This window comes from Mustela putorius, unplaced genomic scaffold, assembly GCF_011764305.1.
Source record: "Mustela putorius furo isolate JIRA1106 unplaced genomic scaffold, ASM1176430v1.1 tig00000275_pilon_pilon_pilon, whole genome shotgun sequence".
Lineage (NCBI taxonomy): Eukaryota > Metazoa > Chordata > Mammalia > Carnivora > Mustelidae > Mustela > Mustela putorius.
In genome coordinates, this window is record NW_025421341.1 from 31728184 (window position 1) to 31755803 (window position 27620).

Below are 27620 nucleotides of genomic sequence, written 5' to 3' on the forward strand. Positions count from 1 at the left end.
TATCACATGAACTATCAACTCCTTACAAAACCAAAAGTCATTTTTAAAATAAGCCAAATACCGGATTTGGAGTCAAGGTGCCAACCAAGGCAGGCCTGACCTCCCCATCTGCCTGCCGATCAAGGCCAGATGTTGGCTAGTTTATGGCTCTTGCCATAATACGTGTTCCATGGGTGTGAATGTCTAAGTTCTTGAAATTTTGACTCAAAACTCGCCTGCAAACATGATGCTGATGACAGAGAGCTTGAATGTTACTGCAGTGGAAGTGTCAAAAACTAAACTCCAGCCCAGGGAAGAAACAATGTATACTCAATTTCTAGATCTATCCATGAGTATATGTAAGTGATCCCCCAAACAGATGTCGTGCTATAGGAGTCTGATTTCTCTGTTTCAAAATATACAAGTCTATGACTCAAAGCTAAGGCAAAGATTACTTTCAGGTGCACTCCTATGTGAATCTACACAGTGAGTACCGTTCTGGGAGTGCTGGGAAAAAAGGGATCTTACACCACAAGGTAGGAAAGGCCTTGGGGTCATCTGTACCTGAGACTCGGCCAGCACAGATTTCATCTTTCCAGAAACATTCCAAAAATGAACCAAGATTTTCATTGTCCTGTTTTCTCCTCTGCGTCTCCCTCCCCACTTCGTCCCCCTTTCCCTCAACCATGCATTACATACAAAGAATTTCAAACTCCACATTCAATCCTAGGAACCTCTAGGCTTGTTCCTGTTCCTGCATCCCACTGTAACTCTAAAAGCAATTATTTTAGATAGCCTTTGGTAAAGTTTCGCTTTCTATTAACGTAACTCTTTCAGACCTTTGACAAGTCAATCTATCAGTAATGATCTCTTAAGGTAAATGTTCTGGAAAATTCCTCTTGCAGAATATGCAAACCAAATTAGTTACGGTGGCCAAGGCAAGAGGACTGGAAAACAAAATTTAACGTTCTTGAATTCAACCACATTCACGGACACATTCAGAAAAGACAAAACACTGCTTTGTGGGATATCATACTGTAAGTAATAAAAATAAGAATAATAGGGTTTCTGAACTGACTAAAAGACTAACAGATTAACTATACTGGAGAAATAATAATATGTGGTCCCATCTGGAACCTAAAGAGCAAATACATTTGAATTTATGATCCTACTTGAAGGACAGAAAATTAAAAAATTATTTAATAATGTTAATCAAAATGTGCAGATGGAGTAAGGAAGATAGTAATGTTTTTTGTTTGCAACGGTCTCTTCCAAGTCCTACAAACTTCATATGATAGACATTAGAAAATGTTGGAAAGAAAACACAATAGCCCCAGAGAAAAATGGAAACCCGTGGAAACAATGCCAGCAGTCAAGACAGTTAAAGCAACTCTACTACAACAAGGGAAAAGTTTAGAGAAGGATGAAAGCTTAAAGGATTAAAATGGAAAGCAAACAAGACAGAACTAGGCAAGAAATCTAAGGAAAGAGGGGCTAATGCAAAGCTATAATTTAGCTAGCTGACTATTGCTTCGCATTCTGTCTTTGAGCCAATATTTTTATGTCTATGCCTGCCAAGCATTTGTTATGTAAATAAAAAAATCAACACCCTTCAGATAGACACATTGTGGCAATCAGACCTTTGCAACCAAAAGAAAATGTTCCTGGGTCATTTTAAGTTGCAAGACCAAGAAGTCACTCTGCCTAGGAAGCTATGGAGAGGTGAGCGGTCTCTGCAAGGGGAAAGACAGAATGCAGGGGTACCTGAACCTCAACTCGTGATTTCACCGGCTTGGCAAAGGGTTCACGGACAAGACTGCCTCCTCTCCTCTAAGCCCACGTCTCACAAATCAGTGGATATTAATAGATTCTATCTTCAAAATACTTCCTGACCCCAAACACTGTTTGATCTCTGCTGCCACCACTCCGAGTCAAAGACACAATGATCTCTCTCCTTGTCTTGACAACAGTTTTCTCTGAGGAGATCCCCAATTCTGTTTTACCCCTACAACCAGTTTTCCAAGCCGTAATAGGAATATTTTCTTTCGATGTAAATATTAGCCTCGCTTTCCATTGCTCTTAGAATAAAACATGTGCTTCCCACCCACGGACAGCAAGCCCTGTGCGCTATGACAGTGTGACACTGACTCGATGACCCCTCTTTCTCTGGCAGCTGGCCCCACTGACCTCCCTTCAGTTCCCAGAAATGACCAGCTGTTCCCCACCTACAGCCTCGCCACATACCGTTTCCGGTGCCTGGAAGTTGCTGCTCCTACCTGCTTACACTGGATGATTTAGTTCCTGGCTTGCGTTTTTTTTTTTTTTTTTTTTAAGATTTTATTTATTTACTTGAGAGAGAGAGAGAACAGGAGTAGTGAGGGGCAGAGGGAGAGAAGGACAGATTGTCAGGCAGACTCCACACTGAGCGCAGAGCCCAACACAGAGCTTGATCCCAGCACTCTGAGATCATGACCTGAGTCGAAGTCAGATGCTTAAGACACCCAGACACCCGGTGTCTGGTTTAAAGTTCGATAGGCAGGACTCCCCTGATCACCCTATTCTGGGTACATACCCCTTTTTTATTCTGTATCACGGTGCCTGGTTCACTATCTCCATGGCACCCCTCTGAATTTCTAACGACAAGGTCGCGTCGGTTTACTTGTCTGTAATATGTCTCCCACCCCCAAGTTATGTTGGTTCCTCATGTTGGTTCCTCAGCCTTGGGCCTTGGCACCCAGTAAAAACTTATGGAATAAATGAACGGATGAATGGGGACATGAGTGACAGAGGACGTATTCTAACAGATTTGTTACAAGGCAATGTGGAAGGATAAGTGTTAGTCATTAGCTGTTTTGATTACAGATACCTAAGTAGGTAATCACTGAATCAGGAGGAAGGCATGAGGGGCTCCTGGGTGGCTCAGTCAGTGAGGCCTCCCAACCCTTGGTTTCTGCTCAGGACATGATCTCAGGGTTGTGGGATCAAATCCCATGTCAGGTTCTGAGCTCGGTGTAGAGTTGGCTTTTGCCTCTCCCTCTGCCCACCCCTGCCCCCAAGTATATAGGCACACACACTCTCTCTGTCTCTCTCTCTCTCAAATAAACACATAAAATCTGAAAAAAGAAAGGTGAGGGGATGAAATTTGGTTCATCTAAGTGCCTTGACAAGCAGCAAAGGGAAGTGAGGAGAAGGAACCATCTTGACTCTCCAAGAGCTTATTCTTCCCGAAGAGACGAGAAAGACACATGTAGAACATTGAGGAAACAACCAGAGGCTGCCTTTTCTTTGCACAAGCAGTGACAGAATGGTTCCAGCCTGGTGTGACTTTGGAGGGACTGGCCCAGGCTGTCTACCCGGGGTCAATGTGCGGCACGGGCTCTAGGAGCAGCAACAATTCAAAAGAAGGAGGGATCATCTCAGGGGTAGGCCGGCCAACAAAACCTCATGGGAGAGCTGGATTTTGCACGAGGCCTCAAAGCAAGCCCAAGATTTGGCCGAGCAGACAAGGAAGAGGAGTGATATTAGAATCAGAGAGGAGGTTTTGGCTGATGTTTATGGAAAACGTAATTGGGACCACATTTCTCCTCATTCTAAGAAAGCAGACAGTTAGTTAGGAGAGATAAAGAGGAAAAGGGAGAACATCTAGAAAAAGCAATTACGAAGCCCTAAGATGTAACAGACCCAAGATGATTGCATTTACAAGGCGACTTTTAATTTTTAAGAAAATCCATCCCTGAGAGTAAAAATCACCTTAAAAACTTTTTCTTTAGCAGAACAAAAAGACAAATTAGATCTAAGAGGGGAAAATGAAAAATAACTAGGAAATAGTCAGAGGAATATTAAATCAACTTTTCCTCAGCTTAGACTCAACAGATAAAAGACAAAAGAGACAATCCTTACAGTGCATGGGTTATACGATCAAAAGTAATTGGCTATTAATAATGGAAATTTCGGGGTTTAGCCAGAAAGCTTTGTGTTTTCTTTGGGCACTCATTTATCTGATCTATACAAATAGAGACCAACCATGTACCAGGCACTGCTTCGGACCTTAAATTTTAGTGAGGGAGATAGACACTAGAAAGATAAGTAAACCGATACCATTAACTCAAGCTACATGTTACTGATGTGGGTGAGAGGTAGAGCACACTCGGGGCTGCCTTAAGTAGGATGGTCAGGGAGACGTGAATGGCCTGAGGGAATGATCCATAGTCAAGTCTGAAGCAAGACTTCCAGCAAAGGCCGCATCAGGAGCAAACACCCCAAGGAGCGTTGTGTTCTGAAATGAATGGCGCCCCCTGGAGGACATTTCTCAAGCCCTCGCTGTGGTTGAAGAACAGCAGGGGGCCAGCCCCTAGAGAGAAGAGGGAACAGAGTAGTAAGAAAAAAGGTGCAGGAGGCAGGCAGGGATACGGTGGCTCTACACCACACGCTGGGGGGCGGGGGATGGAGGGAGGGGAAATCACCTGAGGTTTAAGAGGCTTGGAGTGAAAACACGGGATTTACCTGTTAGAAAGTTCGCGTTGCCCATTGTGTGGAGAATAGACCAGAGAGAACAAGAGTGAATCAGAAGTCTAGAAGCTACCGTAGGAGTCCAGAGAGGAATCAGGAAGCCCACAAGAGGTCAGGAAGCCTGTGCAAACCACATAACCATCGTCTCTGACACGAACAACAAGAAATTTGCAATGTGAGATAGCCAGAGGATCACCTTACACACAAGAAAAATAATGTTTCAATTCTTTGTAGGAATTTTGAGTCTGGAAAAACACGAAAGAGGAAAAAAACCAAAAAACAAAAAGACAAGAACTAAGAAATGGGACATGGAAGGGAGACACAGGTACTGAATTCCTGCCTACCACCTCCCAGCTCCATGAGGTATGTGTTACCTTTTACATATTTTGAAACTGAAGCCCATAGGGTTAATTAATTTGACCAAAGCCATCTGGTAATCGACAGAGTGTCCCATGGGTTCATTAAATTTGTATTCCAAATGGAACTTCCCATCCTCTCCCCTCAAAGCTGCTCACTGCCCCGCAGCACCCCCATACGTGCAGTTGCCTAAAGCTTTCTGAAGGCTGGCTTGTCCTCCATGGTCCCCCTCCCCCTCCTCTTACAGCCAGTCCATCCCCTTCTATCTCCATTGTCCCTGACTCGGTCCACCATTATTGACCACCTAAATTACTGTCAAGGTTCCAAACAGAGTTCTCCAACTTTCGTCATCCTCCAATCCATTATTTCTCCTCCAGCTGTAGTAATTTCTCTTAAATGGTAAATTTCTGCCCCTTCTCTGCTAAAACGAATCATGGTGCCCTCCCCCACATTCTCGGATGGAGCCCAATCCCCTTGTCATGGTGTTGAAGGGCCTGCCAAGCTGCTTTCTACTTCAGTCAGTGGTCCATACTATGTCTCCATCACATTGTGCATTACAGTTCTGCTGAGCTCCCCTTTGTTCCTCAAACATGGCACACTCTCTCTCCTATACCTTCACACATGGTGTCCATGTTCTCTTCCTGGGAGACTCAGTCTTCTGCCCACAGCTTTAACTTACTCATCTTGGTACCGCTTCCCCTTTGGGTCTCCATTAAAACATTACTTCCCTTGGAACATTTCCTGGATTTCCTTCCAGCCCCCAGTCCTGGGGGGGAGTCCCCTCTTCAACCACTAAACCACCCCAGTAGAGCCCAGTCATATGTGTGGTCATAATGTCTACACTGTCTCTCTTACCCACTACCCCACAAGATCCATGAGCGAGAGTCCCACTTGTCTTGTTCGCTCCTAGATCCCTTGTCATTAGCGCAGTAACTGCCACAAAGTAGGTAATCAATAAATAGTATGAGGATGATTAAGTCTTTCATTAAATACATTATTTCATATTCACATGATGGAATAAAATGCAGCCATTAATAACAATGCTTTGGGAAAATAATGATACAGGAGAACATTTGGAACACACTGTTCAGTTTAAGAAGCTCATTACAAAAGAGAATGCACAGTAAGATCCAATTTTAGTTTTCTAAAATATACATTAAAGAAAGAGACTTCAGGGGCACCTGGGTGGCTCAGTCAGTTAAGCATCTGTCTTCAACTCAGGTCATGATCGCTGGGTCCTGTGACTGAGCCCCACCTCAGGCTCTCTGCTCAGAGGGGAGTCTGCTCCTCCCTGTCCCTCTGTCCCTATACCTGCTCGCTCTCTCTCTCTCTAATACATAAATTAAAATCTTTTTAAAAAATTAAATTAAAAAGAGACTTCAAAGATTTGCCTAAAATTCAAAGTTTCTCTCTTGGTGGATGCACTTACAGGTGGGTTTTTTTTCTCCTTGAGCTGATCTGAGCATAGGTTTCTCTGATTGTGAAGGTAAAATAATAAAATTATTTAAAGTGTTATTTAAAGTCCTAGACTGTAACACAGCAGAGTGTAATGGTCAAGTGCAGTGAGAAGGGACAGTGGTGAGATCAGTCCACGTGCACGCCCTGGTGTACTGGCACCAGACGCATCACTAAGTGTAGACTATTTGGAAATCGAAAGCAAGGAAGGGACAAGGTTCTTCATATGAATTACAATTAAATATAACTGGGTCAATTAGAAAGTAGAGCAGTGGGAAATGCTTCAAGAAGGGGAAGCCTAAGCATCTACCTTTGGTGGCCTTTTATCAGTATGACATCAGATCTCAGAGAGATGAGAACTCCATTGGAAAAACTAGTCAAAGAAAAGCTTATTGAACCAAAAATAGAATATGATAAAGTCATTAACCGACATTCTTCTACATTCACAGCTGCATGTGTGGTCAGCTCTCTTAGGCCTATCTCTGTCCAACCCACCTTCAAATGTTCCCAGGACTCAGAGCCCAGATCTAAACTGTTCAAAGTAAGAGCCAGGATCACATAACATGATGCTCTGGTCCAAGTCAGACAAAAATGTCCTTCTAGCCTGCTCCGGCTATCTAAAACAGGGACTATATACATAGAGACACATATATATGGAGATAAATTCTGCTGCAGGGAGGCAGAAAGAATTGTACTTACTTTTAGGATATTTGTATTTCTATTATCAATAATCTTTGTTGCTCCTAAAGACCATGATATGGGTATTCTGCTTCCAACATGGCAAAGTAAGCTTCCTTTTAACAGATTATCCAACAAATACCAACTGTGAACTCCAGACCAAATAACCTTCAACTAACTATGTGGCTCTGGAAAGTAAGCAAAAGCAGACAGGTTTTGGAGGAAGGTCAAAACGTAGAGGCAGCAGCAAGCACTCTCTCTGCCCACAGGGACCCCGGGAGGAGCCTGGCACAGAAGAAGAGAACCAGAGAAGGGATCCCCAAATATGGTATATGAAATCTGCCCAAGTCTCCTATGACCCCTAAACCGCGCTGAACAGGATGGGATATGATCTCCTCCTCACTGCTGGAGCCTAACTAACGAGAGTCACCTAGTTATATTAGCGTGACTAATATTGGCTATATTGGTTCATTCATCTTGGCTCCAGTTTCCTCCCATATGAAATGACAGTGTTGCAAAAGTTTTGAGATATTCACTCCCTCAGACATTCAGCAAAAGGCCCATAGGTATTTAACTGCCAGGTGTGCTAAGGAATACAAAGGAAAATTTAACATCACTGCCCTCAACAAGCCTGGACTCTTATGAAGGCGAGCAAATGTGCACCCAACTAGCTAGATGTCACACGAAGTTGAGCTTGACCAGAGAAGGAGCTCAGTACAGCAGAGAGAACATGAACTCCAGAATCAGACAAACTTGACTTATCTCCTGGGGCCATCGGGATCCTCTTGTACAGCTGTTGTGGGCACTAAGAAACCACACTTAACATGAATCACTTAGCCCACTGTTCTGAGTACTGTAGACCAACTTAATCCTTACAACAACCTCATTAAGTTGGCACTAATACTGCCTTCACTCTACAGATGCAGAACACGTGGCATAGAGAATTTGGGGTTGTCTGCCAAGGTCACCAAGTAATATGTGATCAGACACAGATTCCAACTCAAGTAGCAAAGTCTACCCACCTCTCAGCCACTAACTGCCAACTTATCTTAAATAATAACTTTTCAGATGCTAAACACAGAGTAGGCACTCAACCAACAGCAATTATCTTCATTGTTACAGTTACCGCTGAGGCTGTGGCGATTCCTAAAGCCACAAGAGAGATAAGGGATAAAGATAATGAAATTCAGGACGTGATACCCGAATGTTCAAAGTCAAAAGGTTTTAAGAACACTAACTAATGTTCATGGATAAATCTGGACACATGCCTTGAGAAATCGGAATTCCTATTTACATATAAGCTATCCCTTACCTCTTCTTAAAAAGAAAAGCAGCAAGCTATCATGATTTAGGTCTTCCTCTGTTTGTCACAATGGAACTTCTAGCTGTCACCTGCCAACACTGACCTGGGCATCAGAATGGTTCCCCAAGGTAAAACAGAGCTAAAAATGACAAAAACCTGGTGACATATCAAAGTGACTGCCTTGTCTCACCGCTGATTTGAGAAGCAGCGGACAAAATCCCTTGCAGATTTAAACAATCTCAGAGAGATAGCAAAAAATGTTTCGATCTTTAAAAATAAATAAATAAATAATCTCAGAGAAACTGTGCTATGTGGGAGTTAAAAAAAAAAAAAAAAAAAAAGAAAAAGATGAGAAATATGAACTCAACTGAAAATCAAAAATTAATCCGCATGCACCAAACATAGAAATTAAGTTTTACTCACACTTGATAAATCTGAAAACCTGCTTTGTTTCCAAAAGGTGAAACCATGGATTCTTGGGAGTCCAAGGATCTCAACTGCTCCAATTCTTAAATGAACTGGTGATTTAGGGATGATGCCAAATTTTAAAAGAATAAGAATAGTATTTTACTCAGGCCTGCTAATTTTATGAGGACGGGCTGCACATTTCTTATGGAAATACATGTAGTTTAATAAGGTCCTCAGAGAGTGTTTTCTACAAAGCTCTACGTATCAGGATACTGGGGAAAAAACAACCAAATCCCAGGACTGTGTAACTCCTAAATCCTTCCTGGGTAACATGCCCAGTTTCTGAACAATACACATTATCTCAGAGATAATTTTTATGACATGTGTGGCTATTGCCTGTAAATCCCTTTAAGATGAAAAGCATTACCACTGACATTTGAGTTGGACAAAAGGATTTATATGGCTTGATTACTCAAGGCTATAAAATGTAGAAAAACAAAAATAGTTTGGATAAACCCTTGGAGCTTGTTGCAGGGATTTAACCTACGGGGACTCTAGGCCAACATTAAGTTTTAGGGAGTCGTTTACAGGTTATGAAACTTTTCTTCGCAAACATTACTTGAAACAACAAGCTGGATTTATTGACTCAGCAAGGGGCTCTTACACAGATAGAGTTGAATCAAAGGCTTTTCGGAATAGGGTCCCTTAAAGGTAAAAGTCAATCCTTATCATTTTGCAATAAGAAAACAACAGCTGGAAGAGATAAAATTTATGACTCACCCAAAGTGATATGACTAAAGCCCCCACCAGCATCGTCATTAACATCACTGCTAATATTATTTGGTATTTACTATTTCCCAAGCACAGACCTAGGGCCTTTTCTGTTCTTCACACCAACTTATAAAGGATGTCCTAACATCATCCTCATTTTCTAAGTGAGAAAAATGAGCCTCTGAGAAGCAGAGAGCTGTGAGGGGGGTAGGTCCAGAATTCAAATACAAGCCATGTGACCCTAATGCTCCACATTGGTGACCAGCCCACCCCCCGCCTCCTCACTGGCCCAACTCAGGTGTCCAGACCTCCGGGTCAGAGAAGGGCTCCAACCGTCCGTGGCTCCAGAGCTTTCCAGGTTATAAGATCTGCATGTCGGACAGTGGAACCCAGGGTGATGTTCTAACAGTTCAAGGACTGAAGGAAGCGGATTCCCCCACCCCTTGTTTGCAATAATCGCACTCAGGACTATGGTACGAAGAGCTGTTAAATTCTGTCTGTAATCCCATCAGAAGGCATCACACCAGAAAATATCTTTAATGTTTGTAAAGTATATCAGATAAAATAATATCTTCTCAAAATAGCACCTGAAGTACCATATTCTCACTCCGGTCTCTGGTTGAGCACATCCAGGGAAATGACAGAAGAGTGATCAGATTCAATGCAATGCGACCCAAGTCCATGCACGGTGCAAATCGTCACACTTCTGGAACCCACAAATGGGCTTTCCCACCGAATGTTTTCACCTCTATTAAGTTCTTTGTTATTCCCTCTCAGTCTGTGGGGTATCCTGCCTCAAACTCTGAGGCAGAAAGAAAATAAAAATTGAGATGCTGAAGCAGAGAAGATGGCTAGATATGTATTTAAATATATTCATCTATTTAAATTTACACATTTAAATATCAATAGGCAGCGATGGTAAGTATATATAATTAGACGTCTTCAGAATTGTAATGCATTTAATCTAAAATTTAAGGATCTCAGAGTCCTAAACCAAACATAAAGACAATATCAGCACACAGAGTAAATAAAGTAGGCAAAAAATCAGCTTCTAATTGCTTCTCTGTGCTGTTGTCGTTCAATAAGGTACAGATAATGTCACACTCGTGACATTTTTACTTTTGTATCTTAGCACCTCCACCTATAATGTCCCTATAATCTGAAACGGCACTTTACAGATGGGGACCCAGTGAATGTTAAGTAGAAATTCAGAGAAAAGACAGAACCTGTTGATGAAGGATAAAACTCTTAAGTGTGGGAAGAAAGCACACACCTTCCAGAAGGAGCGCTTAAATGATCATCACTGCACACAATGTCCCGAGGGCCTGACTTTGAACTTTCCGAAAGAGGTTAAAAAGAAGGCGAAGAGTCAAAGAGACAGATACCCAGGAGAGACTCCAACCTTGGAGGACTTGGTCCAGATTGGAGGGAGAAGGATCCTTGAAGGAAACGGAATGCAGATGAAAAGGATGGAAAAGAGCCAACGTATGAGCACGCAGAGTTGAAAGAACTATCCAGAGGGAAAACCCAGTTTTAACAGCTTTCTGGACTGGAAGGAAACTGCTGTAAAAGGATCTCGCTGGACTTGCAAAAAAGGGAATTTATATATATATATAATTTAAATATATATATATATATATATATATATATATGAAAAAAAAATTTTTCTAGCTTTTCCCAGACTTGAGAATTTTTAGCAGGGTCATTTAGAAGTTTTAGAACCCAACAGAATTTTCATTTATTTTACTCATGACTCTGGTTACAAAGATCATCTTTTAAAATAAACAGGATGTGGTGGGGGGGGGTCAGGACCTGGGTGGTTCAGTTGGTGAAGCATCTGCCTTCCGCTCAGGTCATGATCTCAGGGTCCTGGGACCCAGTCCCACATCGGGCTCCCTGCTCGGTGGGGAGTCTTCTTGACCCTCACTCTCTGCCCCTCTTGCTCATGCTCTCTCTCTCTTAAATAAATAAAATCTTTAAAAATAAATAAACAGGATGGAACTTATTTTAAAGGATGTATTTAGAGACAGTATAAGACAGTGGATAAGAAGGCCAGAGCCAAGTTGCCTGGGTTTAAATTTCTAGCTATGTGATTGTAGGCTGGCTATTTAATCTCTTGTGCCTTGGTTTCCCAATCTGTTAAATGGAAATATTAACAGCATCTGCTTCATTGGATTGCTGTGAGAGTCAGATGAGCTGCGAGACATTGAGAGTGATATCTAAGTGATGACTTCTATAATTAGTTTAACACATTTTTATGAATCTCTTACTAATATAAAATATGGAGCTAAATGCTCCATAGGTAGGGTATTTCCCACCCTTACAAGATAACATGGGGAAGCAGGGCAGACGGAATTAATGCATATGAAGAAGTAGATGAAGAAAGGGCACACAGCATACAATATTAGGAAATCATTAGTAGTTTTCTTAGGTGTGATCATTTTCCAGATGCTCAGTAATATATGAAGGAGAAGGTCCAGATCCTCAGAAAACACAAACCAATTTATTTGGGGATGAAGAGGCATGATGTCTGTCATTACTTTCTAATTGCTTTGCAAAGACCCAGACCATATACGTAAACGCAGACATGACAAAATGTTCATCACTGGAGATAAAAAGAAAAAGAGGAAAGAAAGAAAGAGAAGAAGGCAGCAAGGGTCCAGTGCTGGCTCAGAATCCAGAACATTCTGTGCACTTGAGACACTTTCCAAACTTGTCTTCACAATGTGGCTGATATGAGAAGGATCCCGGAGACATAGGCTTTTTAAAGTAAAGTGCTCTATAAACATTCTTTTCTACGATCAGCACCCAAAGAGCAAGCCAGTGGGAGGGGCTGCTTTAGAAATGCCAGCCCAGCCTCCACCCCCACTAAGAGGCTCTGAAACACGGCAATGCAACCCTCAGAACCATAATTTAAGCCCCTTTTTCCTGGTCCGTCTTCAGGGAAGGTAAACCTCTGAACAAAAGTCTTCATGCAAAGACTGCAGGGAAATCTGTCTCCATCCTTTTAATTCCAGATCATCACTTTTCCTCTAGGCTTTATCTAGATGCCATGGAGAGCTGACAGGCCACTGGATAAAAAAAGAAGGTTCCCTAGACAATCCCCCAATGCCCAGCTTTCAACTGACATCCATGGGCTAATGTGTCTGTTTGGACTTGGCCTAGACTTCTGCCCCAACCTTCGGACTCACATAGAACTGCACAGATAACATCTCTGTTTGGATGCCGCAAAGGCCCCTCAAACTCAACACATCCAAAATAGAACACCCCTCTTCTGCATTTCCTTTTCTCCACGAATGGCACAACCAACCGTAGAGTGAGATGGCACAAACATGCCCTCTTCTCCCCTGCCCCCCCCAACCCACCCAACTCGGGCACCCCTCATTTGACCTCTCATGTTATACCCTTCCCTTTCCACCAGTCCACATCTACTCCCTGGACTTCTGCAACAACCCCCAAGCTTCTCTCCCTATTCCCACTCTTGTCCTTCTCCAATCTACATCTACCCACGGTTTAACAGTCACCGTTACTAGGAAAACGATCACGACGAAGCAGCTAACGTGGAGTAAGCCATAGCCAGGCACTGTGCCAAGGCCCTTACCTGCCTCATCTCCTTAATCCTCGTTGTCCCTCTTAAGTGGGCAGTATCCCCAATGTACAGACCAGGAAACTGAGACCGACGGGCATGAGCTCAGTCAGCCACAAGAGGGGGCTGGTGAGTAAGTGGCTGAGTCAGACTCCAGACCGCAGCCCCTGGCTCTCCCTCAGGATGAAAATGCAGTGCTCCGCCCAGGCCCACAGAGCCCCCTGAAGCCCTACACACCCCAGCCTCCCCCACTTTCTTCCTCTTTGTCTTCCCTCATCAGTGATGCCATCAACTCCGCCCTCCTCCTCACTGTCCTCACTCAGGGTCTCTCCCCATGCGGGCAGCACTCCCAGCTCCCCAAGGCTGAGCAGCTTCCATTTGTACCTCTTCAAGGCCCCAGTCCTGCTGTCATTACCTACTAATCTGCGCAGCATGTGCCACGGGAGGGGCCGTCCCCACTTTACTAACCCTGATGTCCCAGCACCCAGCACGGTGCCTGATGCACAGGAAGTGTTCAGCCACCTTTATCCACTAGAAAAAAGGAGAAAAAGTAAAATTCCTGGGTCCTACTTCAAGGGCCATCCCTTATTACAGACGTAATTTTTTTAAATACTCGGATTTTTTAAACTTTTTTAAAAAATTATTTGTTTTAGAGAGGAAGAAAGAAACAGAGGATGAGGGAGAGAGAGAATCTCAAGCATGCTCTGGGCTAAGCATGGAGCACGACACAGGGCTCGATCTCACAACCCTGAGATCATGACCTGAGCCGGATTAAAGAGTCAGACACTTAATTGAGCCATCCAGGCACCCCACTGTTTTTTCTAAGTTATTACCTTTAGGAGCCTCTGCAGCTTCATTTTAACTTTCTGGTGGCAATGAAAACAATTAAAAATAAGCAATTTGGAGTTTTCAAAACTCTTTAAAAATCCTATTTGTAGCAGCATGGCCTGTGAAGTCCGCAGGATCACCATAGCCCACGTTTAGGAGGATCAGGGAGGGGGGTAATGATTTGCCATGGTAGATCAGCTCGTGACTCTGAAGCCCGTCCTTGACCACAAGCACAGCCCACAACCACCTAGGTAGCGACTGATGAACCCAGGGCTTGATGACATTGGGAACATCTGCAATGCCCTCTATCTGCAAGTGACATGGTGCTGCTTGCTCAGCCCTAGACTTCAAACTTTTCCAAATTTTCCCATTTGCTTCAGAGACTCAAGGGGAGGGTCAAAGGCCAGGCTCATCAAACACACTGAACTCCATCGTCATGGTAACCGTAGGTGGGCCACAGCCTCCAGCTCCTACCCCTGCGCAGGTGAGCAGAAGCTGGGGACAGGATTCACTTCTTTAGTTCGTGTCTTCAAAACATTAAAGAGTAGAAGGGGCTACAGATCGCAGGTGCTACTCCTGGGCACCCCGAGCCCTCAGGTCACCTGGGAGGTCAGTCCCTTTCAGCAACAGCCCGCTGGCCCCCTACAGCCTCTCAGCTAGGGGCAGGAAAGGCTAATGTGGCTGACAGAGATTTTCCTGATGCTCAGACTCTGCACTTAATCTTTGTACTTCATGTAGTTGTCAATGCCCCTTCTGTGGCTCAGGAGCTCACATGCTGTTTTAAGGGAAAAAACTCTCTAATAGTGGGTTATTCTTACAGTCTTAAAGTTTAAGGTAATAATTTCCATAACATCCCCACACAGAAATGAGAACTTCCTCCAAGACTAAAGTCATTCCTTGCAACTGGATAGCTATGATTATCTGTCTGCTCCTTCTGATCAAACCACTCTCAAAGCAAAACTTGGTTAAAGTAAAAGTAGCTCAAAAGATGGGGTTTTCCAGCTAAATTGAAGTTTCTAAGATGGTATGAAGTTGATTCACAAATAAAAGCAGGTGAACTTTATGTTGAAATATTGTTTATGTGGGACGCCTGGGTGGCTCAGTCGGTTAAGCGTCCGCCTTTGGCTCAGGTCATGATCTCAGTGTCCTGGGATGGAGTCCTTCATCGGGCTCCCTGCTCAGTGGAGAGCCCACTTCTCCCTCTCCCTCTGCTTGCTCCCCCTTGCTTCTGCATGCACGCACGTGCTCTCTCTCTCTCTCTGACAAATAAATAAAAGTTTAAAAAAAAGAAATATTTTTATGTGAACTGGTATCAAAAATAAGTAAAATTTTGAAAATTTTAACATGTGAAATTTAGGAAAAAACATATTTATTCATTGTATTGCATTTATTATTTTTCAATGTATAAATAAAAATCACAGAAATTCCTGGATTATGTCTATTATTCAAACATTTTGTAAATAAAATAAGAAGTACTCTTGTATGGATTTTTCCAGAAATTTAAAGCTGATCAAAGTAGTTTATGATTTAAAATGAAAACAAAAGGGACTCCTAGGCAATAATATTTACCTTCTGGACACTGGCAGGTGAATCCACTGAGATTAGAAACACACGTCGCTCCATTTCTGCATGGGTCTAGGATACAATAATCAATCTTGGATTGGCAAAGCTCTCCAGTATAACCTGAGTAAAATAAGAGAGACATTTTATAAAATGTGTCATTTCAAGACCACAGTGAAGTGCCCCAGGAATTGATGGAGCCCACTGGTAACCACCCACCAAAAGCACAGTTTTGAGCTGAAGAATCCCCTGGACCCTCCTTGATCTACTCTGGTTTCGCAACAAGAAACGATCATCACCGTTTAGAATTGCAGTTCAAAAATAATTTCTTTTACAAAAGTCTTTATTGCAAAGACTTTTCTTCAGCATTAGCTCTGCATTTTATTTTGAAATACTAGTCAGAAGCTTCAGAAATGGAGGGATCCCAGGTTCTTCCTGACACAGGGCAAAACACAATCTACAATGTTCTGCTGCGCCTAGCCAAGGAGGCCACTTTCTTAGGTCATCCCAATACCTATCTTTTAGGTAAAAAATGGGTATTTTTCCTAGCATATTTTCCTAGCATTAGAAAAAATGGTAGGTGTTAAAATGTTGTGAATGTACATTTTACAGCTGGAAGAACACTTCTGTGTTAATGTCATGCCCTATCCCCCCATTTTAAAGATAAAGAGATTGTTGGTGTGATAGAACAAATCAATAAGAGGAGAAGTGAGATGGGGGAAATCAGAGAGGGAGACAAATCCTGAGAGACTGTGGACTCTGAGAAACAAACTGAGGGTTTTGCAGGGGAGGGGAGTGGAGGGTTGGGTGAGGCCGGCGGTGGGTATTAAGGAGGGCACAGATTGCATGGAGCACTGGGTATGACACATAAACAATGAATCTTGGATCACTGAAAAAAATAAAATAAAATAATAAAGATAAAGAGATTGGGGCACTTATAACGTTAAGCACATTAATGTATTATTCTTAATTTTATTTGAATCACATCAAATTCACTAAATTCTCTGTGAAGCAAGACTCCAGTAGTGATTTCATTGGATAGTAACATAACCACACATGTGTGGTGAGGAAATCAGGACTTCCATTGATCAGAACACAATCAAAATGCTTTTTAAAAAATTCTGAATTCTTTATTAACTTTGAAAACAAAGCCCTCCAGAGAGGCAAGTCTGAAAGAATAATATGCCAACATGTTTCTCTGAAAGTGGAAAACGGTTATGCAGGAAAACCTGGAAAAAATAGGATGTGAAGTGCAAAGAGGAGTTGCCCTTAGTTCTCCTATTTGAGTGACAGAACTCTTAGTAATTTGGAGATAATTCTTACCACAAATTTTTTTTAAAGATTTTATTTATTTATTTGACAGAGAGAGAGAGAGAGAGATCACAAGTAGGCAGAGAGGCAGAGAGAGAGGGATACAGGTCCCCTGCTGAGCAGAGAGCCCGATGTGGGACTCGATCCCAGGACCCTGGGATCATGACCTGAGCCAAAGGCAAGGGCTTAACCCACTGAGCCACCCAGGCACCCCTCTTACCAGAAATTTTTATGCACAGGTATTTTCTACACAATTATTATACTGTAATATTTTATACCTTCCTAGGATGTAGATTAAGTACATAAAAACTCATCTCTCTGAATTATTAGTTTTCAAAAACTGTCATTAGCACTTGAATCTGAGATTTGCTAAAATAAATCAAAGATATTAGAAGAGAGATGATTTGCTGGAGCTTCAATTACCTGCCAAACTAGAATGAACTACAGATTGTCAATGTGGAAGCATTTATTTGCAACCCAACTCTTCCTTCCATGCTTTAAAACAGTCCAGGAAATTCTAGCTAATTAGTGAGTATGATAAGATGAGTAAAATATTTGTATAAACTAAAAATCCAAACACCAAGATAAAATGCTACTTCAAAATTGCAGAACAGGGGCATCTGGGTGGCTCAGTGGATTAAAGCCTCCGCTTTTGGCTCAGGTCATGATCCCAGGGTCCTGGGATCAAGCCCCATATGGGGCTCTCTGCTCAGTAGGGAGCCTGCTTCCTCCTCTCTGCCTGCCTCTCTGCCTACTTGTGATCTCTGCCTGTCAAATAAATAAATAAAATCTTTTTTAAAAATTGCAGAACAGAAGGGCACCTGGGTGGCTCAGTCGGTTGACCATCTGACTTGATTTCAGCTCAGGTCATGATATCAGAGATCAAACCCTACATCAGGCTCCGTGCCCTGCAGGGAGTCTGCTCGAGATTGTCTCTCCCTCTTTGTCTGCCTCTCCCCCAATCTGGCTCTCTAAAATAAATACTTAAATTTTTATTTTTTAATTGCAGGACAGAATATCTTAATAGGATTATATTATGTTAATATGTCTTCAGATGGCAGCTCTAAACTCAGAATGAGGGAGAGCAAACTCTTTTTAAGAGTGCTACAGGGTGCTTGGGTTTAGTCCATTAAGCATCTGCCTTTTCAGCTCAGGTCATGATCCCAGGGTCCTAAGATCAAGTCCACACTAGGCTTCCTGCTCTGTGGAGAGCCTTGCCTCTCCCACTGTCCCTCCTCCCACTTGTTCTCTCAATCTCTCTCTGTCAAATAAATAAGTAAAATCTTTTAAAGAAAAGATTGTTACAAATAACTTTCTGACTAAATATAGTAGCTGGTTTTTAGTAGAACACTTCCTTCTTTTTCTATACATTAACCCCTCTTCACTGCAAACTCTGAAATTAGTATCATAATCACGTCCATTTTACAAATGAGGAAACTGAGGACTAGAAACTTGATTTTCACAAAGCCACACATGGAGTCAAACTCCTGAGCCCAAACATGTCAATGGATCATCATGCCTGAGGCAACATGCATCACGTCCTCAACAAACATGTGTTTAACATGAAGGGGAAATAACAGAAAATGTTGATATAGACAGACACAGAGGCAAATGTAAAGTAAACACCACGGTTATTCTTGGGTTTACCATGTATTGTGTGTGTGTGTGTGTGTGTGTGTGTGTGTGAACAATTACAAATGATGGCTTCCTAGAGGCAGGTGTGCCCACAAGACACAGAGTCATGAATCCTGCCCTCAGGAAAAAATTAAAACTGTGACCACAGAATCACACAAAAGCATGAAAAATAGCCAGAAGCCAAATTAGGTGTCATCTGTAAGGGGTGTATGTGTCTCTACCAGACAGAAGAACATGACCAGAATTCAGGATTCTGTGAGCTCCCAAGTTCTTGAGAGAAAATACAAACAAATCCCTGTATTTTGAACTTTTGACTTAAGAATTTTAAACATACTAAAACATAGAAAGACTACTATATAACCCTCACTTATCTACCACCTAACTTCAACAATTATTAACATTCTGTCCATTTAATTTCATCTAGTTCCCTCATATTTTTATACTTTCCCCGCTGGGGCATCTCCAAGCAAATTCCATTTTACCTGTCAAGCCATCAACACGGAGCTGGTTTTTTATTTTGGGGGGTTTTTTTTTGTTTGTTAAAGAACACTTTTAACAATGCTTGGTCCCATTTATAAATTTAATTTATAAATTTATAAATTTAATTAAACACTTCAAATGATATTTAGTAATTTCAACAATTTCCTTTTAAGAGCCACTGTTGCCAAATAACGCAAAAATCTTCCCATGCATTTAATTCACTATTATCTAATAGAGCTAATAAATTAAAACTATAAGCAAGGTGAACCTTAAGTGCTGTTAAGTGCTCCAATATTTACATATGCAAGTTTAGTAAAATTTCAACCCCAGAGGCCAATCCACACTTATAGTGTGTGGGGTGTTTGGGATTGTCATAAATGGTTTGGGGGGTCCCACTGGTCCTTAGTGGTGAAGAGTCTAAAGTCTTCACTCCCTGATATGATTCAGTACCAGACAGTTGTTAGTCAAACGCCAGCAGTGGGCTCCAACAAGGAACCCAGGTCGGAGACCAGTCACTATATCATTGCTTTTGGTTCGTGAGCTTTAAGCGTTCTATTAAATATTTTTTTTAAATATGGAAAACATGGAAATACAAAGAAAAAGACTGTGTGTAACTAACTAGACCTTTAACACATGTGTATTTTAATGTCTCTGGGTCCAGTATAAACGAAAATGAAAAGCAACAAAGGAGTGAGGCAGGAACAGGAGAGGGAGGCAAGGCCGAGATTACAGGATTACAAGCATCCTTAGCGGTAGGTGACCAGTTGGCCGGCTATAGGCAATAACCAGCCCATGGGTCTGCTGGGCTGTAAATCAGGACCTCACACTTGTCCACACCTGGCCAGGTATTACTGTGGCCTCAACGCTGGTGCTAGTTGGAAGGTCCAAGGGTACCATGATTGACTGCATTGATCCTACAGGGCAACTGAAGCCAGAGCTGGGAAAGGACAGGCAGAGGACAGGGAACAATGAGTGTCCTATAAATGGTTTAAGGGAACCTTAAACACCACTGAGTCATTTCTTAGACCCTCAGAGAGCATAAATTTACCTACAGTTGTCAGACAAATCCCTCATATTAATCTCTATATAACACTCTGAACTGCCTATCTAAGGCATACACAAATGACTTTTCCTGTGTCTGTGTTTTTCTTTGATACCACAACTGAGGTGTCAAAACTAACTGAGTAAATGGTAGGAAATTTAAATTTTATAAGACCATTAAGGCTTTGCCTGGGTTCTCTCTTCTCTATGGAGAATTTGCTCTAACACACACACAAACACACACACACACACAAAATGGATATTTCAGGGCTTAAAGATCGATGCTTTAAGTTCCCGGGGGGAATGTTGTCAAGGCACGAAGAAAAACCCATGTAAAGGCCCAGAACTATGCGGGAAAGGCATGAATGCCAGTTAGACTTTCCTAAAAGTCCACAACAGAGACAAACCCCCTCAGGTCCCTGAAAGACAAAAGTTTGTACTAAACTACCAAGGCAAGAATCAGCAACTGTCTTCATTTCTTTCCTGGGAACTAGGGACACAGCTCCTTCTTAGCGAAATCCTAAGCATTCACGGATCCCCTTCCAAATTAGTGTCACAACTGAGGGAGGCTTCCACCTTGTCTGGTTCCCGGCATCGCTGCCCCTCATCAGGACTTAAGCCAGGCTTCCCTGAGCCCGCCTCCTCAGCCCTACTCCAGCTTCCCTCCAACCCATCCCACAATCCACCAGGGAGCAGCCAGAGAGAGCTTTTCAAGCCGTAACTTAGATCCTATTGCTCTTGTACTTAAAGACCCGCGGGCTTTATAAAGGGCGTGGCCCAAAACCGGAAAACTTGATTCCAGGGCTTAAAGGCACCACGTGATCTGGCCCTGCCCCCTGCAGCCCCACCTGCTCTTCGCATCCACCATTGCCCTGCAAGCCGCCCGGGGCGGGGCCTTCGGCACCTCAATCACCAAGCTCCTTCTCACAGTCTTAGCTGGTGTCTTCCTGCTGTGGCCTCAGATAATTTCACCACACGAAGATGGGAGAGGGATACGGTGCACCAGAGCAGTTGTGGTCCTGCCCTCGAAAGAAAAGCGTGGCACGAACTTGAAACTGTCATGTAATGAGAAGCTCCGGAAGAAAATTAGCAACAAATTGAGCGAGGAGAGGGGGGCCCACAGGAGATGCCATGCGCTTTCATCTGCAAAAGCAGGAAGTGAAGGTGAGAGAGTTAAAACTGACCTACAGGAAGGAGCAGACTATGCACTCAAGTCTCCTGCCCTCGGCAGGGAGACCTGAACTCCAGCTACGCAGGGAGGGAAGTCTGCTACAAACTCAAGGGGGATGACAAATGAAATCAAAACAGGGTGCCTAGGTGGCTCAGCCAGGTAAGCACCCGCCTTCAGCTCAGGTCCTGATCTCAGGGTCCTGGGATCGAGCCCTGCATCAGACTCCCTGCTCAGCGGGGAGTTTGCTTTTTTCTCTCCTTCTGCCCCTCCCTGCCCTGCTCGTGTCCCTCTCCAAATAAACAAATAAAATCTTTTAAAAATAAATAAAAATAAAAACAGGCTATGTTGTCTCTTGAACCCCGATGATCGTGCTCTGTGAAATCAACCCCATTTGGAGAGTATAGGCTGCCGTTTAGTGCCGCTGGAGGCAATAAAGGCGGAGGGCGGCCCTAGAGTGTTCCTGACCGACCTGAGATTTGCCCTGGATGCCCAGGGTGGGGAGACAGCCAACAATCTCATTACCAGAAACAACTCTGGTCCCCTGAGTGCAAGCTCTAATTCATCTGGGTCAGGAACTGCAATGAGCGGAGGCTCATGCAGCTCCACCCTTCATGGTCTGAGTCTTATAGCCCAGAAAGAGGTAGAGCCACACACACAGATGGTGATGATGTCAGAGATCCAGCCCCATTGTCAGCCCTCAGTGTTTGGTTTGGCTAATCTGCGTGTATGGGTGTGCAGAGAACATGCCATGACTAGGACCCTGGGATGCGTAAGAGAGGCTGTCAGACTTCCTGATTCCAATTACAACATTCAGCTGAATAACTGAATAACCGATTTTTGATGGGTGAATTTAATTGAAAGATCAGGGTAAGCCAATCAATACACGTTGAGATGTTTCAGGGAGCTTGAGAATCACTATAATTTATGTTTATTTAATTCTTGCAAGGGAACAAACACAAAAGATAATTTCAGATAGTCTTCCCTGTGCCTGAAAGCCACTCTAGACCATCAAAAACTGGGAGTCCTGGGTGGCTCAATGGGTTAAAGCCTCTGCCTTCGGCTCAGGTCATGATCCCAGGGTCCTGGGATTGAGCCCCACGTCGGGTTCCCTGCTCATCGAGGAACCTGCTTCCTTCTCTCTCTTTGCCTGCCTTTCTGCCTACTTGTGATCTCTGCTTGTCAAATAAATAATAAAATCTTAAAAAAAACAAACAAGCAAACAGGGAGTCCCAGCATCACCTTGCATGGTATGTTCCCTCTGACTCTATGCCCTTCCATGGCCACCCCTCCCATCAGTTGGGTCTCTGCCCAGAAATCACCTGCTCAGACATAGACTTGTTACCTCTCCACTAGAAGGTGAGCCATGGGAACAGGACTTTGTCCTAGAGTCTCCTGTGTCCCCCCACAGAGTTCCTTCAGGCTCCCATACATTATATTTATTACCTGAAATGCTTTCCTTGCTTGGCTTCCCTTTGAGAACAAATTCCCTAGGAATCGGGACTTTGTCCTATTAATCTCTGAATCCCCAACACTTAAACATTTCCTAACACAAAAGAATCAACTTGCTTAAAGCTTTTGACCTCAAATCAACTATACCTTGCAAGTTAATGTTAGCCTTTCCTTGTGTAATAATACCAGAACAGCTTGGGTAAAACATGCTGGTTACTTTTTTCCCTAATGCACATTGAAATAAATATATAGCTATTAAAATAAACATGTATTCTCACAAAAATGTGCTATCTAAAATCACTTTGTAGGGTAGCTCTATTTTTAACCTCTTGAAGAACCCCCATGCTGTTTTCCAGAGTGGCTGCACTAGCTTACATTCCCACCAACAGAGTAAGAGCATTCCCCTTTCTCCACATCCTCGCCATCCTCTGTTGTTTGATGTCTCATTAATTTTTGCCATTCTAACTGGTATGAGGTGGTATCTTGTTGTGGTTTTGATCTGTATTTCCCTGATGGCTAGTGATATTGAACATTGTTTCACATGTCTGTTGGCCATTTGTATGTCTTCTTTGGAGAAGTGTCAGTTCCTGTCTTCTGCCCATTTCTGGACTGGATTATTTGTTTTTTGGGTGTTGAGTTTGAAAAAGTGCTAAGGAGGGTACGTCTTGTGATTAGCACTGGGTGTTACAGGCAACTAATGAATCGTTGAACACTACATCAAAAACAAATGATGTACAATATGTTGGCTAATGGAATATAATAAAAAATTTTTAAAAATTTAAATAAATAAATAAAATCACCTTGCGTTCTACAATGAGTACTTCCGATTTGGGAGATAGCACAATGGAACAATGGCTCTGCTAAAGTGCCTGTCCCCCTGCCCCACTGTTGGCCAGACTGGGATGGATGGAAAGTTACAGCGATCCTCTTCTGAACTTCAGTCTTGCTTCTCCAGGAAATGTTCAGCGCCTTCAACAGGTGCCTGTGACACGGCAAATCAACAGACCTAAAACAGGTTTCTTGCCCCTGCCACAGCCCCTGGCAGGATTTAATCCCCTACATCAGTGGTTCTCCACCAGGGTGAGTCTACCATCACATTTGGTAATGTCTGGAGACATTGTCCACCGTCACATCTATGGAACTACTGACATTCTACAACACATGGGATAGTCCCCTACAACAAAGTATGATCCAGCCCTAATTATTCATCTTGCCAGGGGGGAGAAACCCTAGTTTAAGTCAATGAGACCTTGGTCTTTTGAGACCAAAAACACTTGTTTTCATCCTAACGCTTATCTTCCCTTAAACAGAAACCAATCCTTTCAAAGCAGGGAAACAGAACCTTCAGCACGTTTTTAAAAAATCAGAATCATGGGGTGCCTGGGTGGCTCAGTGGATTAAAGCCTCTGCCTTCAGCTCGGGTCATGATCCCAGAGTCCTGGGATCGAGCCCCACATCGGGTTCTTTGCTGGGTGGGTACTGCTTCCCTTCCTCTCTCTCTGCCTGCCTCTCTACCTACTTGTGATTTCTGTCTGTCAAATAAATAAATAAAATCTTTTAAAAAAATCAGAATCACTAGGAATATTTATAACCTCTAACGAGTTCAAGACCATTTTAAAATAAACTACTTCAGTCTGAAAGCTTCATTACTGAGGAATGAATAATTGTGACATTCAATGAATAAATAAAATAATTGGTTCATGAACAGGCGATTACCGGAAATACTGATCTCTCCTTTTAGGGAACGACAGAAGTTTTACTATCTCTTTGGAGAACATTCTACTTCAACAAAGAAGATAGAAGAAAGTTATGCCTTGGGATATGTAATAAGGATGCCTTTCAAGGTCATATGGGACGATTGGCAAAGCTCTAAACTCTAAATGGAAGCTTAGTGCTTTTAAGGCACCTAACCGTGAGAAACGATGTCGGGTGAAATCAATTGCGTGTACGAGTGAAGGCTGGCAGATGGCAAAGACGACCAGGCACCTTTAAGGAAACACATTGAACCCGATAATCCATTCAGTGGATGCATTCCCAGATCACATTTGGTCTAATGTACACTTGGAGCATTAATTTTATACTATTTCGTATTTAAGTAGAAAATATAATTTAAAATTTATTGGCGTACAGAGAAAAATTGGTTAAGTTTTCCTGTGAATATCCAGATGGTTTGGAAAAAAACACATCCTGCCAGTGTCTTTTGATTGCCAGCAACATAACCCAAACCCTGCACCCCTCAGCACCCCCAAATCACAGTCTATGCTGACTGTACTCTTGAAATGAAGGAAAGCCTTCTAGAGGTCACTGATAGATTACAAGGAAGCATCGTTGGCCAAATGAATCAGGCTATTTAAAAAGTAAGGCAATCAATCAGGTGTTTTTCTAAACCTCCTCCCTCCCCCTGCAACTGTTTTTGAACATGATGTTTACTTCATGATTCCTCTGCTGAAATAAAAATATACCTCTGTGTGGCTCTGACTCCCTGAGATAGAATCTAATTGTTTCTTTGGAGAGCTGTCCTGAAAGCTTCCAAGGTGGGAATGGTGGTGGGAACTATTTTTATCATCCCTGGTCTTTTAATAGCCCAGCTGTGCAGCAAGGCAAAGCTGTTAGATTTGTACTGAAAGCCTAATGCTCCAGCGAGAACCCACCAGCCTCAGCTCCTGCCCTGGGGGGATCAGAGCAGCTGGGCTGGGACTTCAGCCCCTGCTGCAGAGAGGGAGTGCCTAATATTAGCACACTGAAGCAGGAAATAAATAGCAGGAATCTGTGGGCCATCTAGACATTCAATCTGGGAGGCATCCAATTTCAAAGTCAGAAGGCAGGAATTATTTAACAGGAAAAAAGTAAGATCTGCTGGCAGGGGAAAAACAAACACACCCGAACAAATGCAAACATGATTTAAAAACCAAAGGCAAAGAAAGGAAGACAGAGGAGGCCCATCTGTGAAAGGCAATCAATAAAATATAATTAAAATTGGAATGTGCAATAGGAAAACATGGAAGGATGTGGACATTCTGCAAAATTAAGAAAATTCATCTCAAGGTGAGAAAGTAACCACATCTAATAAGCACATAGGCCAGAGGCACAGTGGAAAGGAGAGTCAGAAGTCCGGGAAGGCAATAAAAGATCTGCTGAATAGCACATCAAAGGACTGACTTTGACCTTCATGTCCCCCCTGGGTGAAATATGGAGAATTTACAATACCCGACCTCCAGGACAATTGTCATGACCCAGTGAGACCCTCCCCAAGAAGCAGGAGCCATTTCTATCAATTGCATAGTCTTGCATCATGCCTGGTACATCGCAGATGGTTCAATATTTTTGAATGAATGGAAAATTTACGGATTTTAACTCTGCCAAGCCATATGCCAATATTTTTGGATCTCTTGGTTTTTACCAGGCAGCTTAGATCAGCAGTGCTCCAAGTGTGGTCCATGCACAAGCATCATCCCAGACCTGCAGAGTCAAAGACCCCTGGGAGGGGGTAGGGAGGAGTACAGGCTGCAATCTAAGTTTTCAGAAGGCTTCCAGGTGATTCTGACACAAGGTACTTGCTAAAGGCTGAGAACTACTGATCTGGAAAACTAACAGCAGCTTTTTAAAATATCAAATGTTAATATTATCCATTTAAGAGTTGTACATATGACACAGATTACAAAAGAAGAAGATCAAAAAGTGAAAGTCAAATATTCTCTTAAAAAGCCTTTCCCGACTATACTGTTGCCATGGGTTTTTTTTCTTTTTGTGATTGGGAGCCCCCAGGCTGAATGACTGTGCCTGTCACTGCGTTGTTTCTGGATCGGCTTTCCTAGTATTTAAGAGCAGGTGTTGCTGATTCCCCCCCCCCCCGCCCCTAGCATAGAGCCAGGGACTCTGGAGGCTCTCATTATAAAGTAATTAATGACTATGTAAGCACCATGCATGGCTATTTCTAAAATAATCTCTTTCATTCCATTTTCCTAGAACCCAAATAAGAAATCATGAGATTGATATAGGCCAAGCAACGTGTGACACCAATAGATCCTAATCTGGTGATTACAAAGGGGGAGATATTTCTCAAAAGTTCCTTTCTTTAAGGGCACCAGGGTAGCTTAGTCATTAAGCATCTGCAGGTCATGATCCTGGGGTCCTGGATCAAGTCCCAGGTCTGGCTCCCCAGTCAGCGGGGAGTCTCCTTCTCCCTCTCTCCCCCACCCGACTCATGCTCACACTTTCTCTCTCTCTCTCTCTCTCTAATAAATAAAACAATCTTTAAAAAAAAAAAAAAAGTTCCTTCCTTTAAATATGTTCTGACGACCCCCCAAGAGAAACTGAAACCAAAAGGGAGAAAACATTAAATTCAGAATTTATTCCATGAGACCAACAAGTTAAGGGACTGACTTAAAGACATTTATCAATTAAATTCTAGGTTTGTATAATAAGCCAAACTACAGAGAAGGTATTCCTTCCTCAAGAAAGCATTTTGTGGGGCGCCTGGGTGGCTCAGTGGGTTAAAGCCTCTGCCTTCGGCTCAGGTCATGATCCCAGAGTCCTGGGATTGAGCCCCGCGTTGGGCTCTCTGCTCAGGAGGGAACCTGCTTCTCTCTCTCTCTCTGCCTGCCTCTCTGCCTACTTGTGATCTCTGTCTGTCAAATAAATAAAATTTAAAAAAAAAAAAAAAGCATTTTGCGTGAGTGAAAAATTCACAGTCAGAGGGACTAAAAGAGACTTAGATGCAGCCCCTGTCTGCAGGGAGCTCCCACTCTGGAAAAGGAGCGAAGACGCGTTCCTAGGAAACAAACACACGGGGTGGGCTAAAGCAGAGACACAGTGCCAAATCAGACCCATTCAGATGCACTGACTAGGGGTAGGGGACGAAGACGGGGCTAGGGTTTCCAATCCACACACCGAGGAGCTGGGGTTCCCAATGGGGCATCTTTGAAGGTTTCTGAACAGAGGGCAGACGTGGGGAAGGGGTGTCGCAGGCTGGTCACCTCCTGTCCTCATTCGCTTCAATCTGGGGGGAGAGCTTAACTCTCCTCCCTTCTTCTTCAGCATAGGTGCTGTGGTGGAGACAAAAATGGGGGACTCCAGAGGGACATGGGGGGCATGGGCAC

At 43.0% G+C, this 27620-nt stretch overlaps 1 protein-coding gene across 2 annotated transcripts in view; it reads right to left on the reverse strand.

Annotated features, from left to right (window-relative positions):
* The window catches only part of DNER (delta/notch like EGF repeat containing), a 312134-nt gene that overhangs the window by 73231 nt on the left and 211283 nt on the right, over positions 1 to 27620 (reverse strand). For both annotated transcript variants that reach the window (XM_045078829.1, XM_045078830.1), the window contains exon 7: positions 15444 to 15557. In XM_045078829.1, coding sequence (XP_044934764.1) covers positions 15444 to 15557 — 114 coding nt within the window. The remainder of the gene's footprint in view (positions 1 to 15443; positions 15558 to 27620) is intronic.